This window comes from Mycetomoellerius zeteki, unplaced genomic scaffold (assembly GCF_001594055.1).
Source record: "Mycetomoellerius zeteki isolate Tzet28-1 unplaced genomic scaffold, Tzet1.0 scaffold62, whole genome shotgun sequence".
In the NCBI taxonomy this organism is placed as follows: domain Eukaryota; kingdom Metazoa; phylum Arthropoda; class Insecta; order Hymenoptera; family Formicidae; genus Mycetomoellerius; species Mycetomoellerius zeteki.
The window spans coordinates 2,159,563-2,173,348 of NW_017257632.1; the positions used below are offsets into that span (position 1 = coordinate 2,159,563).

The following is a 13,786-nucleotide window of genomic DNA, read 5'->3' on the forward strand; positions in this document are numbered from 1 at the left end:
ATTATAATACACCGCGCTCTGCGCGTAAAATTGCAGCGGACTATGATACGCTTTCCATTTAAAGCCGTAAATTACGACATAAGAACGTTACTTTTTTCAGTTCTAACAAGCACAACGAAAATTTCTTTTGAAAATTTGAAAGTAATATTTTTTCCTGTCATTAATTAAATCGTATCTCAATATATAGAATTATAACTTTTTTTGGATCATTATATATAGAATATTCGCTCATTGAGAAATTGAATGTAATAACAATAAACAGCTTTACAGTTTTGAGAAAAATTAAGCTTACCTAAATGTTGAATCGTAATAGATTATTAGACAGACAAGATCTTTTAAAATGGGCTTTTTATCGCAAGACTTTTTTCACAATTTCTTCAAGAAAGGACATTAAAATGCGTCAAGGGACCGAATCACACATAAAAAGAAGATTATTATACAAAATGTAGTCGTTGACGCGTATAAATTTCCATGCTTGTCCGAATAATACCACCGTAACACGAAATTATGTATCACGGTTCGATCTTCGGTCGAAAACACTTGATATTATACGAATAATTGTTATTCGATTTTCCTGTCGAGCCTCAATTGCACACAGAAGGTCGAAAAGTCGATTTCGAGTCGACCTCTACGATTTCTCGTCCATGGAATTTGGCAATGGTCGTTTTTTTAAAATTCCCAGATCTTGCACATTCTCTAGGAAAGTCTTGTGATGTTGAGCGACCAGAAGTGGATTCACAGTCTGCACGTCCTTCTTAAGCTCCTCCATATCCCTCTTGAGCTTCGCCCTCCTGTTTTGGAACCACGTGATCACTTGGGCATTGCTCAGACCCAACTGAGCGGCGATCTCGTCCCTGTCGGCTGGGCTCAAGTACTTCTGATACAAGAATCTTTTCTCCAGCTCGAAGATCTGCTGATTCGTGAACGCGGTCCGACTCTTGCGCTTCTTCTTCGGCTGTTGGCGATTGTTGAACAGGTTCAAGTGATTGGCTTGTTCTGCAACACAAGAGAATAGACATAGTTAGTTGTGTTTATATATTATACTTATTTAATCAATACATGGTAAATCGATACGTCGAATATGCACGGGATAATTTAAAATTTTTTTACAATTTTATAATCAGTCTTTGGCTTTTTTGTTATTTTCAATATTTTCGAATAACATATCCTTGCCATTCGAACATAAAATAATATTATATTTGAATTTTTCAAGTAACTTTAGTGGGAAAATTATACTATTTAAATATCTGCAAAATAATTTATTCCACATTTTTACAAATGTGTATATACAATCAATCTTGCAAAGAAGCAAAAAGTATAGCTTTCTGAAAAGTAAATGGTAATCGATAAAAATAATTAAAAGATCGTTTTATGACGAAATATAATTTTATCGGTGATCCATACGGTTTCTCATGGAAAGATCTGAAAATGATTCTGCCTTCGTGGTAGCGCCGCGCCTCATGGCATCGGTTATCGTGCACGAGGATAATGAATGAGCGAAGACGCGGATATTGCACAAACGAACCATCGATTCAGCGGCAATTAAATGCTGCCGATAACAAGACCGTTGGTCCCGACGAGCCGTGTCTCTCGGGAACGCAATGCGATAATTAGCTACCGATACGAATAGATGAATTAAGATTTTATCGCTGACGTTGTATGAGTAATCGCTCGCAAAGCTACGTGGCGGAAAAAATTCTCCATGAAAACGCATTAGGTGTAAAATACGAGTGGTATGAGAGAAAAAAAGGATATTGGGAAATTAAATGAACGTTTAGTGTCCGCGTGCTTTATCGTTTTCGCCACTTACTTAACGCACGTTGTACGTAGTTAATTCCGCGTATGGGAATAAAACAAGAGATAGAAAGACTTGATAAGAATATATTACAGCAGATGGATCGGGCGTATAGAGATTGAGTTTCTCTATATTACATGAATTTATAAAGGTATCAATAAATACAGGATATACATGTTTATATGGTAATCAGGACAAGATAGTTATCAATTAATTTCACGAGATTGCCAGTAAGCAACACATGCTGATCAGAGATTGAAGCACATGTAGCTGCGTAGCAAATAAATGTTTTGTATGAAACCAAAAAAGTAACGTCAGGTATTATTTTTTTAATTGCTCTTGTACGTTTTATTAATACGTGTTAACCTTTCTGTCAATGCATGGATGTCTTATATTGAATTTTAAACAGTAAAAATGTTTATATTTTTGTGCATCAATTATGATGTCTCCAAAATTCCATTCAATTTTGAACAATAAAAAACAATAAGGAATAGAAATGATGGCCCTAACGGTCAAAGCTAGATCTTTAATGCTTAAATAATTCAATTTGAATTACTATATACTATATATATACATGCATATATAAATAAAAAACAGTTTTGCATAGATTTTATTTTGTTTTCACTTTTACATTTTTAGCGGGAACCTTGTGAAACGGTAGTGAAAAGGTAGTGAAAAATTATGTATTGACAGAAAAGAGTTAAAGTTTGAAGCAGTTGAAGATGTTGAAATAAATCTTTTAACAGCACGCATTTATTTTCCTTTTATTTCGATCTTAGTTTACTTTGGTTTCTCAAAAAGATCTACGGTATTCTTCTGTACAAAATGACATTGGAAATACTGCATATAAATACTATATGCATATGAATGAGTATATACAGTAATCGAAATTGTGTAATCCTGTGATCGGGATATGCAAAACGAATCGAAGTTTTTTCAGGCGACCACCGTTGGAATTGTAGTTCACGGAATCACCTCTGAGGACTACAAATTAAATGTATTTTCGAGTCATGGGAGGGTTATCCCCATAAAAGTATTACGCATTCGTTACGGTGCTCAGTCCACGGAATTCCGAGAGCCATAACTATGATAGTTCCCGGTTACCAGCTAAGGCTGTAGTTCAAAATGTTTCTACCAGACGTTTGCTTTTAGCCCCGAAGCGATTTGTAGTTTTATCAGATTAGATGTATGCGGATATAAATAATCTCATTTTGTGATATTACTGAACATGCAACATGTATTTTTAAATAGGATATGATGCATTCTGTTAGTTGATGTATGTATTCTCTAGCTAACGTATCTAGACCAAAAATTCAAACCTTTCAAATAAATAATTGAACAATTTATTCTGAATTATCGAAGTATCTAAAATCGAGCATGTTAATGCATGCGTATTTTTATTATAAATTTTTTTATAAAAATATCTTCTGGAAAAGAGTGCCACTTTAACAAGTTTTAAAAAATTTCCGTTGTATTAAGCTTATTGTATCAAGCGCTGCAATTTTCTTAAAAATCTGTTTGTTATTATTATAAATTAATTGTGTAGTCAATTAAATCATTCAGTCATTCGTGTCTTATCTTGTCGAATATTATTTCGTAAAAACGAACACTGCAACCTAATTTTTCGAATGCACGTTCTAGCATTATCGTCGAGATTAAAGTATGTGAATAATTTATTTTAATATATGCTGATTATCTATAGGTGATCTCTTTATATTAGATTAGATCGTGGAAAACTATTCTAGCGGTGTGTAAAGCTTGACATGAAAATTGTTATATCGAGTCTATTGGTTTTATAATCGCTTCCTCGCGAAATAATTTAAAATAATCATCGTTCATCGTGTCTTATTAGCGGATGATACCGCGTAATACTGGTTTCCGTTTTATAATTTTTGTTATGCTCGCGCTGACTCTCAGAATGAGGAAAGTAGTATCAATTAATTAACGTCGTTATCCAATAATCGGAGCGACCCCGTTTTTTTTTATTTTGCATAATATTTACCGAGAAATATACGCAACGATCATTTTCGCAATGGCGTTAGCCATTAAGAAATAATCGAATCGAATGATGAGAGAGAGAGGGGGGGAGGCGGGCGCGATGAGTCGTGGACAAAGTAGCCGAGGAGTCGCTCCAGGATCAAAGGCCGCCGCCATCGGTCACACCTGCACAACCCGACCGTACAGTCCATTTAAAAAATTCTCACTGACCGGCACGAGCGATGTCATGCACATATAAGGTGACCGGACTTCTCGTTTTCGGGGGGACAGTCCATCTTATTTGAAAGAATGGTGTTGGCATTCTTATCATCTTAATCATTTTATTACGCTAATTGGAGAAGAAGCGCGCTCGATGCTTAAACGTAACCCAAAAATACAGAGTAACATGTGTTTCGTTCAATCCACAACATGTTCCATTTTTCTAATAGTCGACGTTTACGTTTAGAAATAACCGTTAGTCTAAATACCTCAGAATCTTGATATTTGTTGAAGAAAATTATAATCATTAATTATTGATTATATTATATCTGTAGTTTTTCATTACTTTCTCTGTCAAGCATATTTTTAATTGCGTTTATATTGGAAATATCTGATTAAATTGACGAAGGCACGTAGTTATCCTAAAAAACAAAAATGTAATCAGTTCTATATGCGGGCAATAAATAGATTAAATATACGCCAAATGTCTAAGGGATATTCTATTTGCTGATATATTAATTTAGTTATGTTTACAACTGAAATCAGTATTACATAGATAGAAATATTGATAACCATAACGCGTACATACGGGAGAAAATTAATTACCAATCTACAGACGTCAAGAAAATAATTAAAGAGGAGACTATCAAGCACTTTGCCACGAAAGAGAGCCTTTCGCGAAAGGCGTATTGATTCGATTATACGTACGCACTGCAACCCAAGTGCAACGTATAATTGGCATATAAAAAAATGGAAGAAAAAAACTGTTAGAAAGATGAAAGTTTTATGATCACATAACATAAAAATATGTGTCATTTTTTATACAATAATTGCAATGTTGTATCAATATATTAATTTTAATTTTCTATTAACCTATTAATTTTAATTTTTTCTGAATTAATTGCAATTTCATATTATTCATGGTAGATTAATTTAATTAATTACATATCTTTCAACCTCATTGCACTTTTCATTTACATCGATCATTCTTTTCGAGCCTAACAATTATTTTTAGTTTCTGAAACCAGCGATTCGAGAACACATTGACAAATGAAATCGAAGACAAAGCGAATGAGAATTTTGCACGACAAAGATGTTGAGACACGACGATGAAACGGTAAACGAACGGACGAATGGACGGACGGAAGAAACGTCGAGATATTAGTTTCTGCGGTCGGTTCTCCGCAGAGATTTAATTCGTTTGATGTTCACGATTCGCCGCTTCGGCTGTCTTTTCGCAACTCGCGTCTCCTCCTCCCTCTTCCTCTTCAACTTTCCAAACAGTTTTACACTATTGTTGGTGCTTCCTTTTCCGAAAGATTTTCTCACCCTTTCATCGATGAACATTCTGGATTCTACTGTAAAAATTTTTTTTCAAAATTCCGATATTATCTACGTTTTATTAGAGAAGTAAAATGCTACTTATTAAAATATATATTTCTAAAATGCATGTTATACATAAATCGTTGAATTTTATTAAAATTAGAGAGATTTATTAAGATTTTTTAGAGAAATTTATTAAGATTTTTGGATTCTTTTAAAATAAGAAAAGGGATTAAAAACCTAAATTCTCTTTAAAGTGATATATAGACACGCACTGGAGAATTGTACAGAAATAAATTCCAGATAAAGGGTAGCCGCGCGACCACCTGCCGTGCGTAAACCATATCCGTGTATGACATCTACTAGGGTCACAGATGGCGGCGAAATTCGCTTGATTAATGTGCTGACTTGGCCAAAAATTTGGTTTAATTACGTGAACCGGTATACTTTCATATATCTGTGCTTTATCTTCTTCCGAACATAATTTAACCGCTCTCATAATAAATCGCAGTAATTAATAACAGATTAATCCTTTTATCACTAAAGTGATGTGTAGTCTCTAAAGAGTATACCAATTTTAGAAAGTCGGTTATATAGTTATTGGTTCCGTAAACTAAATTATATATGAGAATTATATTTTTCGATGCAAAATTCTCTATGATTTGTAACTTATAGTGAGAGCAAAAAACTAGCAAAAATCCCTGCTATACAATTTCACTAACCTTTTTATTTTTTAATTGTACTAAATTTATTTATTTTTAAATTTAATCTTTAGTCTCGAACGCAACTCGAGTTAACGAAAATAAGATTTTGCTGAAATATCTAAAGAGCTGCAAAAAGTTTTGATATTTTAACAATAAGTTTGAGCATTCTACATAATTATTTTCATAGTTCAACAGAACTATTTTCAGATCTATTTAAATTTTAGATACTTCAATAAAATCATTCTTTTTGTGTATTGATAATCTCGAAAAATTGAAAAAATTTGTATCTAAACTTCGTACCTGAACTAATCGCGGGAAATACAGTCATGATAATATTTCTTCAAAGTGATGTTGCAATATTTAATTACAATGTGTCTAATATGATATTTTTATTGACAATTTAATTTAAGTTGTTAAGTTAAATTTTCTATATTAAAATCGCCGAAGAAAATTGTTATTTGTTAGAAATTTTCTAATCAATGAGTACAATAATCTGTTATAAATGAAAATTATATATCATGAAAAATATGTTAGAGAAATTTTCGAAACTTGATTTATCGTGACACGACGGCACAGGGGAAAACAGCCGTAGAAGCAAACAGCACGATGCAAAGCGACATGATATGTCTCGCGAAAGACTAACAAAACCGTTGCGCGGCCATCTTGGTTACGCTCGAGCAAGATTCACTCGAGTAGAATAGTGACGGAGTTAAGAGGCGCGACGATCTTGAAACAGCTTAACTGGCGTCTCGTCGAGTAGATTATTCGACAACAGTTTCTTGTTAAGCTGAATTTTACGGTCAAACTGCAAACGGTCTGTGATGCAACAAAGAAAATCGTTACGCCGTTAACGAGTTCCGGTATTTCGACACATCCATTTTTCATTGCTCATCCGCAATGCTCAAGTTATTAACAATTTTGAGATTAATAACATTTATTTACGATCACAGATTTTTATTTCGCTAAAATTAATATTTTGATATTAAAGTTTTTAATTTTTAGTTTATTAAAAGATTTTTTCCAGTAACGATTTTAATCTGAAAATAATAGAGGAAGGTCATCAATACCGACATACCACTTTATTTTTAGACAATATTTCTTAAACAAAAGGTAAAAATACAACTTCAAAAACATAAATACAAACTAAAACGTGTCTTCTATCAGATAATATAAGCAGTTTTTATAATACTGTTTGCAATTTTGCAATAATTAACTTTTTCGTAAATTATGCAAAAATGAGCGTTTGACAAAATGGGCTCCAAAACTGACATAGTAGGCAATAATGCCAACACACATTCCTATTCTATAAATAAAGATATATCCTATTCTGTAAAGAAAACTAATTTATGAAACTATAAACATTAAAAATGACATAATATTATCAGTAATACAGACACTATTATTGTAATTACGCAATTTGCAAAAGAACACCGTAAGAATTTTCTTCTCGGATTCATAGAATTTGTTTTTAGCTGATTTGGTATAGAAATAAGTCACAAATATATGAATTATGAGTTTGTACTTCTTTAATTAGCTAAACAGATCACGATTTTATTAGTATTAATAAGGTGCAAAGGTTAGTTTCTAAGAAATAAGGGGATGTCGCTTTAAGAAACCTATGTCAGTATCAGTGACCTTCTTCTATATCCTAAGCTAAATAATCAGCATTAGATACTATCTGTTTGGAAGCATAAGAGAATGAAAAAATATAATTGTATGTATTACATTGATTACACGACGTATTAATCTCATTTCCAAGTTAAAGGCTTTAAAGAATCCAAAAACAGATAATTTTGCGAATAAATTATCTCTTATTATGCGAATGAACAGATTCCTAAGCGAGAGATTCCTTTCGCATAGAGCGCGGAAATTTGGTATTCGCAAGCGGTATTCTTAACGGGTTTAACGCATTTATTACAATTGTGAATTGCAACAATGCTGTCAGACCAGAGGATCCTGGACGATCTAGTACGAGCATAAATCGCGCGACAGTGCGAAGCGCCATGCCGAACGACATGTCACCGCGGCGATACCGCTGTCACGTAAAGATCGAAATGGGTTAACGACCGTGTGCAATGCATCACTTGAATTCTTCCCCGTAAGTATATATATTCGTGGCGTAACAGGTTCCCATCATGCTTTTTGCTATTGTGGATAACCAGTCTCGGGATATTTGACATCTTTATCGGCGCGCGGGGGTAAGTGGAAAAAAGAAAAAGTCAAGTCGTTACACTGTCTTGATGTGCTTTTAACGGTACTCCTACACTGTACGTTTTTACAAGCGACACTACCTGCCGGCGGCAACCTTTTATTTGTGCCATCATCGAGAGTAGTTGAAACATAATTCTGTTAATGAAGAATTATATTTTATTAAAGTACTTTAATGCCTTCGATACTTCGCGTTTATGTCATCAGTCTTAGAATATTGAATAAATTTCAATATTCTAATATAATTGATTATTATATTAAAATAATTATTAAGACTTTTTTTCTCTGATCATTAAGGCGAATGAAATGTTGAGTTACGTATAAATATCAGTTATTTCTCTTTTACATTAGCATCAAAAACTGAATACTAAGCTTTTATTACACGAAAACATATCTTTTTAATCAAATTAAAGAAAATTTGAATTTTTGAAAAATTTTAATTTTTCTTCAAATTAAAATTTGAAGAATAAAGTTGTTTTTTCAAAAAAAACGAAGGTAAATTTCATTCTTTAAATAATATTAGTTTCAAGATATGATAATAATAGCTAATTCATCGAAATCAATTTATTACATTATTGGTAAAAATGTAAATTCTAATATAAGATAAGGGTGTATCTTATAGTGTTAAATAAATTTTACGGCAACGGATTATCTGGTATACACACAACGCTCTCGGCTCTGGTTGTTTTTGGTTCTTGGCATTCTTGCGGTGTAACACAGCTTCCTCCGCACTGTACACACTGTATACACATGGTTTATCATTCACGTGGCAAGACTCTAGCGGGTAGACAGCGTTGTGTGTCGCATTATCCTTTGAAACGCGCCAAGCACTAGAAAACGGCAGGTGTGATTATTTCTGACGAATAGTTGGCGATTATCGATCCGTACTATTAATTAAATCCCATGATTAAGGACTTGTAAGCGTGCAGAAACGACGGGATATTTCGAAATCAAGTGGCGTTGAAATAATTTTATTAAATGAATACAATCTTAATTAATCTCATATCTTAATACATGTCATCCGCGTGCCGCTACCATAAATTCATTTTGCACTTTAAAGTGACTCATTAAATTAAAGTTCTCCGTCGTTTGATATTCGTAATTTACAAGACAATGTTGAACGTATTATACTTATTCGCTTAACTTTCCATTGTATTATTAAAGCGTGCGTCGCATGTAATTAATGTGGGAAATGTGCACAAAATGTCGCGCGATTGTCATATTTTGCTAATTAGCGTGTGATTGTAATCGACTGTATTTTCGCGAGCGAGTAACATAAAGAAACAAGAAAAAGTAGAGGAGGCAGAGACGCAGAAAGGCATCAAGCGGGGCAAAATTGGTCTATTAGTCAATTTTAATCGTTTATAATTTAATTGTATTTACATATTATCTTTACTTTTACATTATTAAATCTCTGCTGAACTGTATCATGCAGGATGTCTTGGATATCAAATTATAAAATAAAGAGTAAAACGGAGTAAATTTCGACAGGGAATATGCCCAATCATATAAATATGAAAAAAATGGCAAGTTTTTTGAATAATTTATATATGCCCAAAGTTTTACCCAATTTCATCAAACTGTGGATAATGCCTGATTCAAATGAGTTTTTGCAGTGGATAAGTACATAGGCAAATCGTTCCAAACATCATTCTATAGCATTAATCTTTTGGACATCCGAGAAGAAATATCTTAAATTAACATTCCGAGTTATTCTGTACTATTATTTCAAATTACGTCGTATGCAATCGTTAAAGAAAATCGAAATTGTGGATCGCGCGCGTGTGTCAGTGGGTTAAATTAGGGAATAAAGACTGGTCTCTTGCTTATAGATTGCTTTAGAGATCGGACCGGCAAAACAAACGGTCGCTCGTGCCACACGTCCGCGTCCCGCGGTATTTCGCTAATAAGTCGTCCGCCCGCTACAAGTGAGCATTCGAAGAATATACGAAGAGACACGCAAAAAGAGGCGGGACTGCGACACCGTGGAGCAATTTGGAAGTGTCTTCCGTCGGTCGGCGGTCATTTGTCTCCCGACAGCATCTCCGGGAGTCTCTCTTCTCTCCCTGCCGCTGTCCCTCCCCTGGCTCTCCTTCTCGTGCTCCTGCCTCGGCTTACTACCCCGGCTCTTAACCCGAGGGGCTTTGCCCACATGTCAACGATATATTTTCTGCCGGCCCACAAATCGTTTAGCGGGTAATTTTGAAATTGGAACACTTATTTAGTCGTTTAGACCCAAGGGCATAACCGCAGCCCTGAGTTCGAGATTTATCGTTTGATTTTTCGCCGGTTTGTAAGCGCGATCTGCCACTTTCGCTTTCCTGCTCCTTCTTTTCCAACTTGCATCTCTGCGCCGAAGTGCGAGCGACAAAATTACGGCGTCGTTCATCTTGCGTTTTCTTATTACATTATTCGAGAGAAGTGACAGATCGTTAATGTGAGATCGACGAGTCGTCATTTGTAAGAGCGTAACGCGTTCGGTCAATTTTTATGAACTCAGATCGAAAACATCAGCGGTTTCAAATAAAATTTTAATAAAAATTGAATTAAGATTATATATATAAAAAGTTATTGTTAATTTTTTATTGGATATTTAAATTAATAAAGTAAATCTAACGAGACACTTCCGTGTCTCTAGATATTCAGATGTTATTGTTTTATTTTATTTGATTATTTCTTTATATATTTCTGACACTAAGTCGGAATATAAATTCAATAGTGAAATCTTTCTGATTGTCTTCAACGTACATAATTTTGAAAAGATATATGTATTTCAAGATCTTATATAAGATTCTTATGTAACATTTCAATCTTTTATCTTCATAGAAATTTTTAATTCTAGAGAATATAAAAATACATTTTAAATTCAAAATTTAAGAAATTTAACTTAATGAGATTGCAAAAAATGTAATAGATTTTCTTATTTTTTCTTAAATTCTTTCGTTCAGATTTTTGGTAGGTATATAACTCAGATAAAAAGAAGAAAATTGTTTTTAAAGGAAATTAAAATGGAGTACGCATAGTACACTCACTCTCTTCCTTGTTCAGAGAAACCGCATTCATTTCTGAGTTAATCGCTTTCGAAGCACTTTCAAAACCGTCTCGGTCGAGCTATCGAAGTATAACGGATGCTGTTCGAATCGTCGCTTAACGAAGAAACGAAGTGCGAGAAGCTCGTTTCAGCGTAGAGCGTAAAATACGGTAACTCGACTGCCACATAAGGATCCCCTCGGGAATACGGCGTGTCGGCTCACACGCCACGGCTAGACTCATAAAGACGCGTACAGAAGAGGAGAGGGACGTAGGGCGTGGAGCGAAAAAAATGCTTAGTGGCTTCTAATTGCAGAAGTGACGACGCCGTGACTAATGACCGGGAGACGACGTCCTTTGTCAGTCGCGACGAGACACTCGTCTTTCCATGAGGTGCGGACACGGGCCGTTTAAAATACCTGGAAGAAAAGTCACTTCCTTCGTTCAGCGACAAATTTTTCTTCCGCTTGTCGCAATTTTTGAAAACTCGTACCCGATTTTATTTTAGTACGAAGAATGTTTCTTGATGTTTATCATCACAGAAAACAATTTTATTGCTAGAGTATAAAAAAAGATTATCTTTTCAATTTTTTTTGCAGTGATAGATACATGCAAGTATGAGCTATTTATATTCTCCGAAAGAAAAAGAATTTTTTCATAATTTTTTCAAATAAATTAATAAATAAATTAGATAATATTTAATGTTTCTTTTATAAAACTTCTTTAATTTTTAATTTTTAATAGTACCTCGGATAAGAAGTTTCAGAAACAGTTTAAATAACACTTAATCCATTTAATTAACATTACATTGTTAAATATCGAAATTATTTTATGCACAATCTAGAGCAATATATAGTATTAGCAATTTATGTTGTCTGTGTGCTTAAATTCTATATAAAATAATAATACTTTAAATACCTTACAGATAAGCTACAGGTACAGTTTATACGTGGTTGCATGGCATTAATTTAGATTGAAAATACCAACGTAGTAAAGTTTAATGCAATTTGTGCGGAGCGACGTTCGCGAGGAACGATCCCGTGATGAATTTCGAGAACAACGTAACACACGACGTAATGTCGCTTTGAGATGTCTCTTTCCCATCTCTTTAAATAACAGCGGCTTCAAGGATCGTTTGACCGCGGTTCTCTGATCCTATTAACTCAGACTTCTTTCTCAGATTTTCATCTCTCTCGTTATGCATCTCTCTCCTCTCGTCCCTTTCGCACGCGTTACCCCTTTACCGTCTCTCACGTCTATTTCCGGCGTCTCTGGTCCTTTACTCGCTTTTAGCAGCTTTGAAATCGTCGAAAAACAAGCGGTCGATTCACGTGCCGCTGATTAGCGTAATTACGAGAGAAATTCTTTAGCCTGACTGGATTGTCACGCTACCCCTTTTTTTTCTTTCTCGAGACTAACGTTCGAGGCCTTCCGCCATTAGCCTCATTACCTTTACAAACACAATGATCCATATTCTCATCGCACATTTAACGCTGAATGCGATTTCTCAACTTTGAATTCTATCTCGTATAAAGATCGCGTAATACAAACGCGCAGTGAAGAAGTTTGTGCAAATCTAATGTAAATCTCGTTAGGGGCAATTACGCACGAATGTATTTTTACGTCTGTTGTATTTTAAGGGAGTATATTTTTACTTGTACTTTTCAAAACTTACAAATTACGGATTTCATCCTTCAATTATTCCGTATTAAGTATGACTTAGTATAAACTTAACAAAAAAAATAATTTATCTTTTTTAAAATGTAACTCTATAAATTTGGCGCTTCTTGAAAACTTTTTTTTAGAAATATCGATTCGTATTCCGTGTATTTAATCTTTTTGAAAAATAAACTATCATTATTATACATTTAATTTTTCTGAAGAAGAAATTATCATATTTAATTTTTTCAAAGAAGAAACTATTATTGTTTCGTCTTTAGAATGATTATACATGCGGTAAGAATATGGATCAATATGCTCGAAAAATGTTTCGAAGGAGCGCTCAATTTATGGACGATCGCGTGTTCCGGGAACATTCCTTTAGGCGAGTCAGAATTCGGTTAGAGAATGTCGCGGTAAAGTACAGGTAAAGTTATGTTCAGGTGAGTCGGGTAGCGGTAGCGACACGTCCGGTACTTTCGCAATAAGCGATAAGCGCTGCTTTGATCAGGCGGTTAGGCACGCGCGCTAAGAGATATAGGACTAAAAGGTATCTAACACGTCTAAGAGAAATAAGAAGGGAATTAAGATAAACGAAACAAGAATAAATATTATATAAAATCGTATGTAAAATAATGAAGCGTAGCTGTTGAGACAATTGGTGGTAAAAATGTAGAAGAAGAAACACTAACATTAGAAAAGCGTTGTTCCGCAGAACAAAAAGATATCATACAACGTTAAGACATATGTCGCTTGATACGTAATCAGTGTCCGTATTCTATTACTCTCGTATTGTACGTGAAATAAATGCGACTTGAGGAACGCGAATAAACTAAAGCGTCCCTGATGTACCATGTACTTTAGGTACGCC

At 34.2% G+C, this 13,786-nt stretch overlaps 1 protein-coding gene across 1 annotated transcript in view; it reads right to left on the reverse strand.

Annotated features, from left to right (window-relative positions):
* Window positions 1–266: 266 nt before the first annotated feature.
* The window catches only part of LOC108728491 (muscle-specific homeobox protein tinman), a 52,703-nt gene continuing 39,183 nt past the window's right edge, over window positions 267–13,786 (reverse strand). The window contains exon 2 of the mRNA XM_018457053.1: window positions 267–996. Coding sequence (XP_018312555.1) covers window positions 629–996 — 368 coding nt within the window. The 3' untranslated portion in view covers window positions 267–628. The remainder of the gene's footprint in view (window positions 997–13,786) is intronic.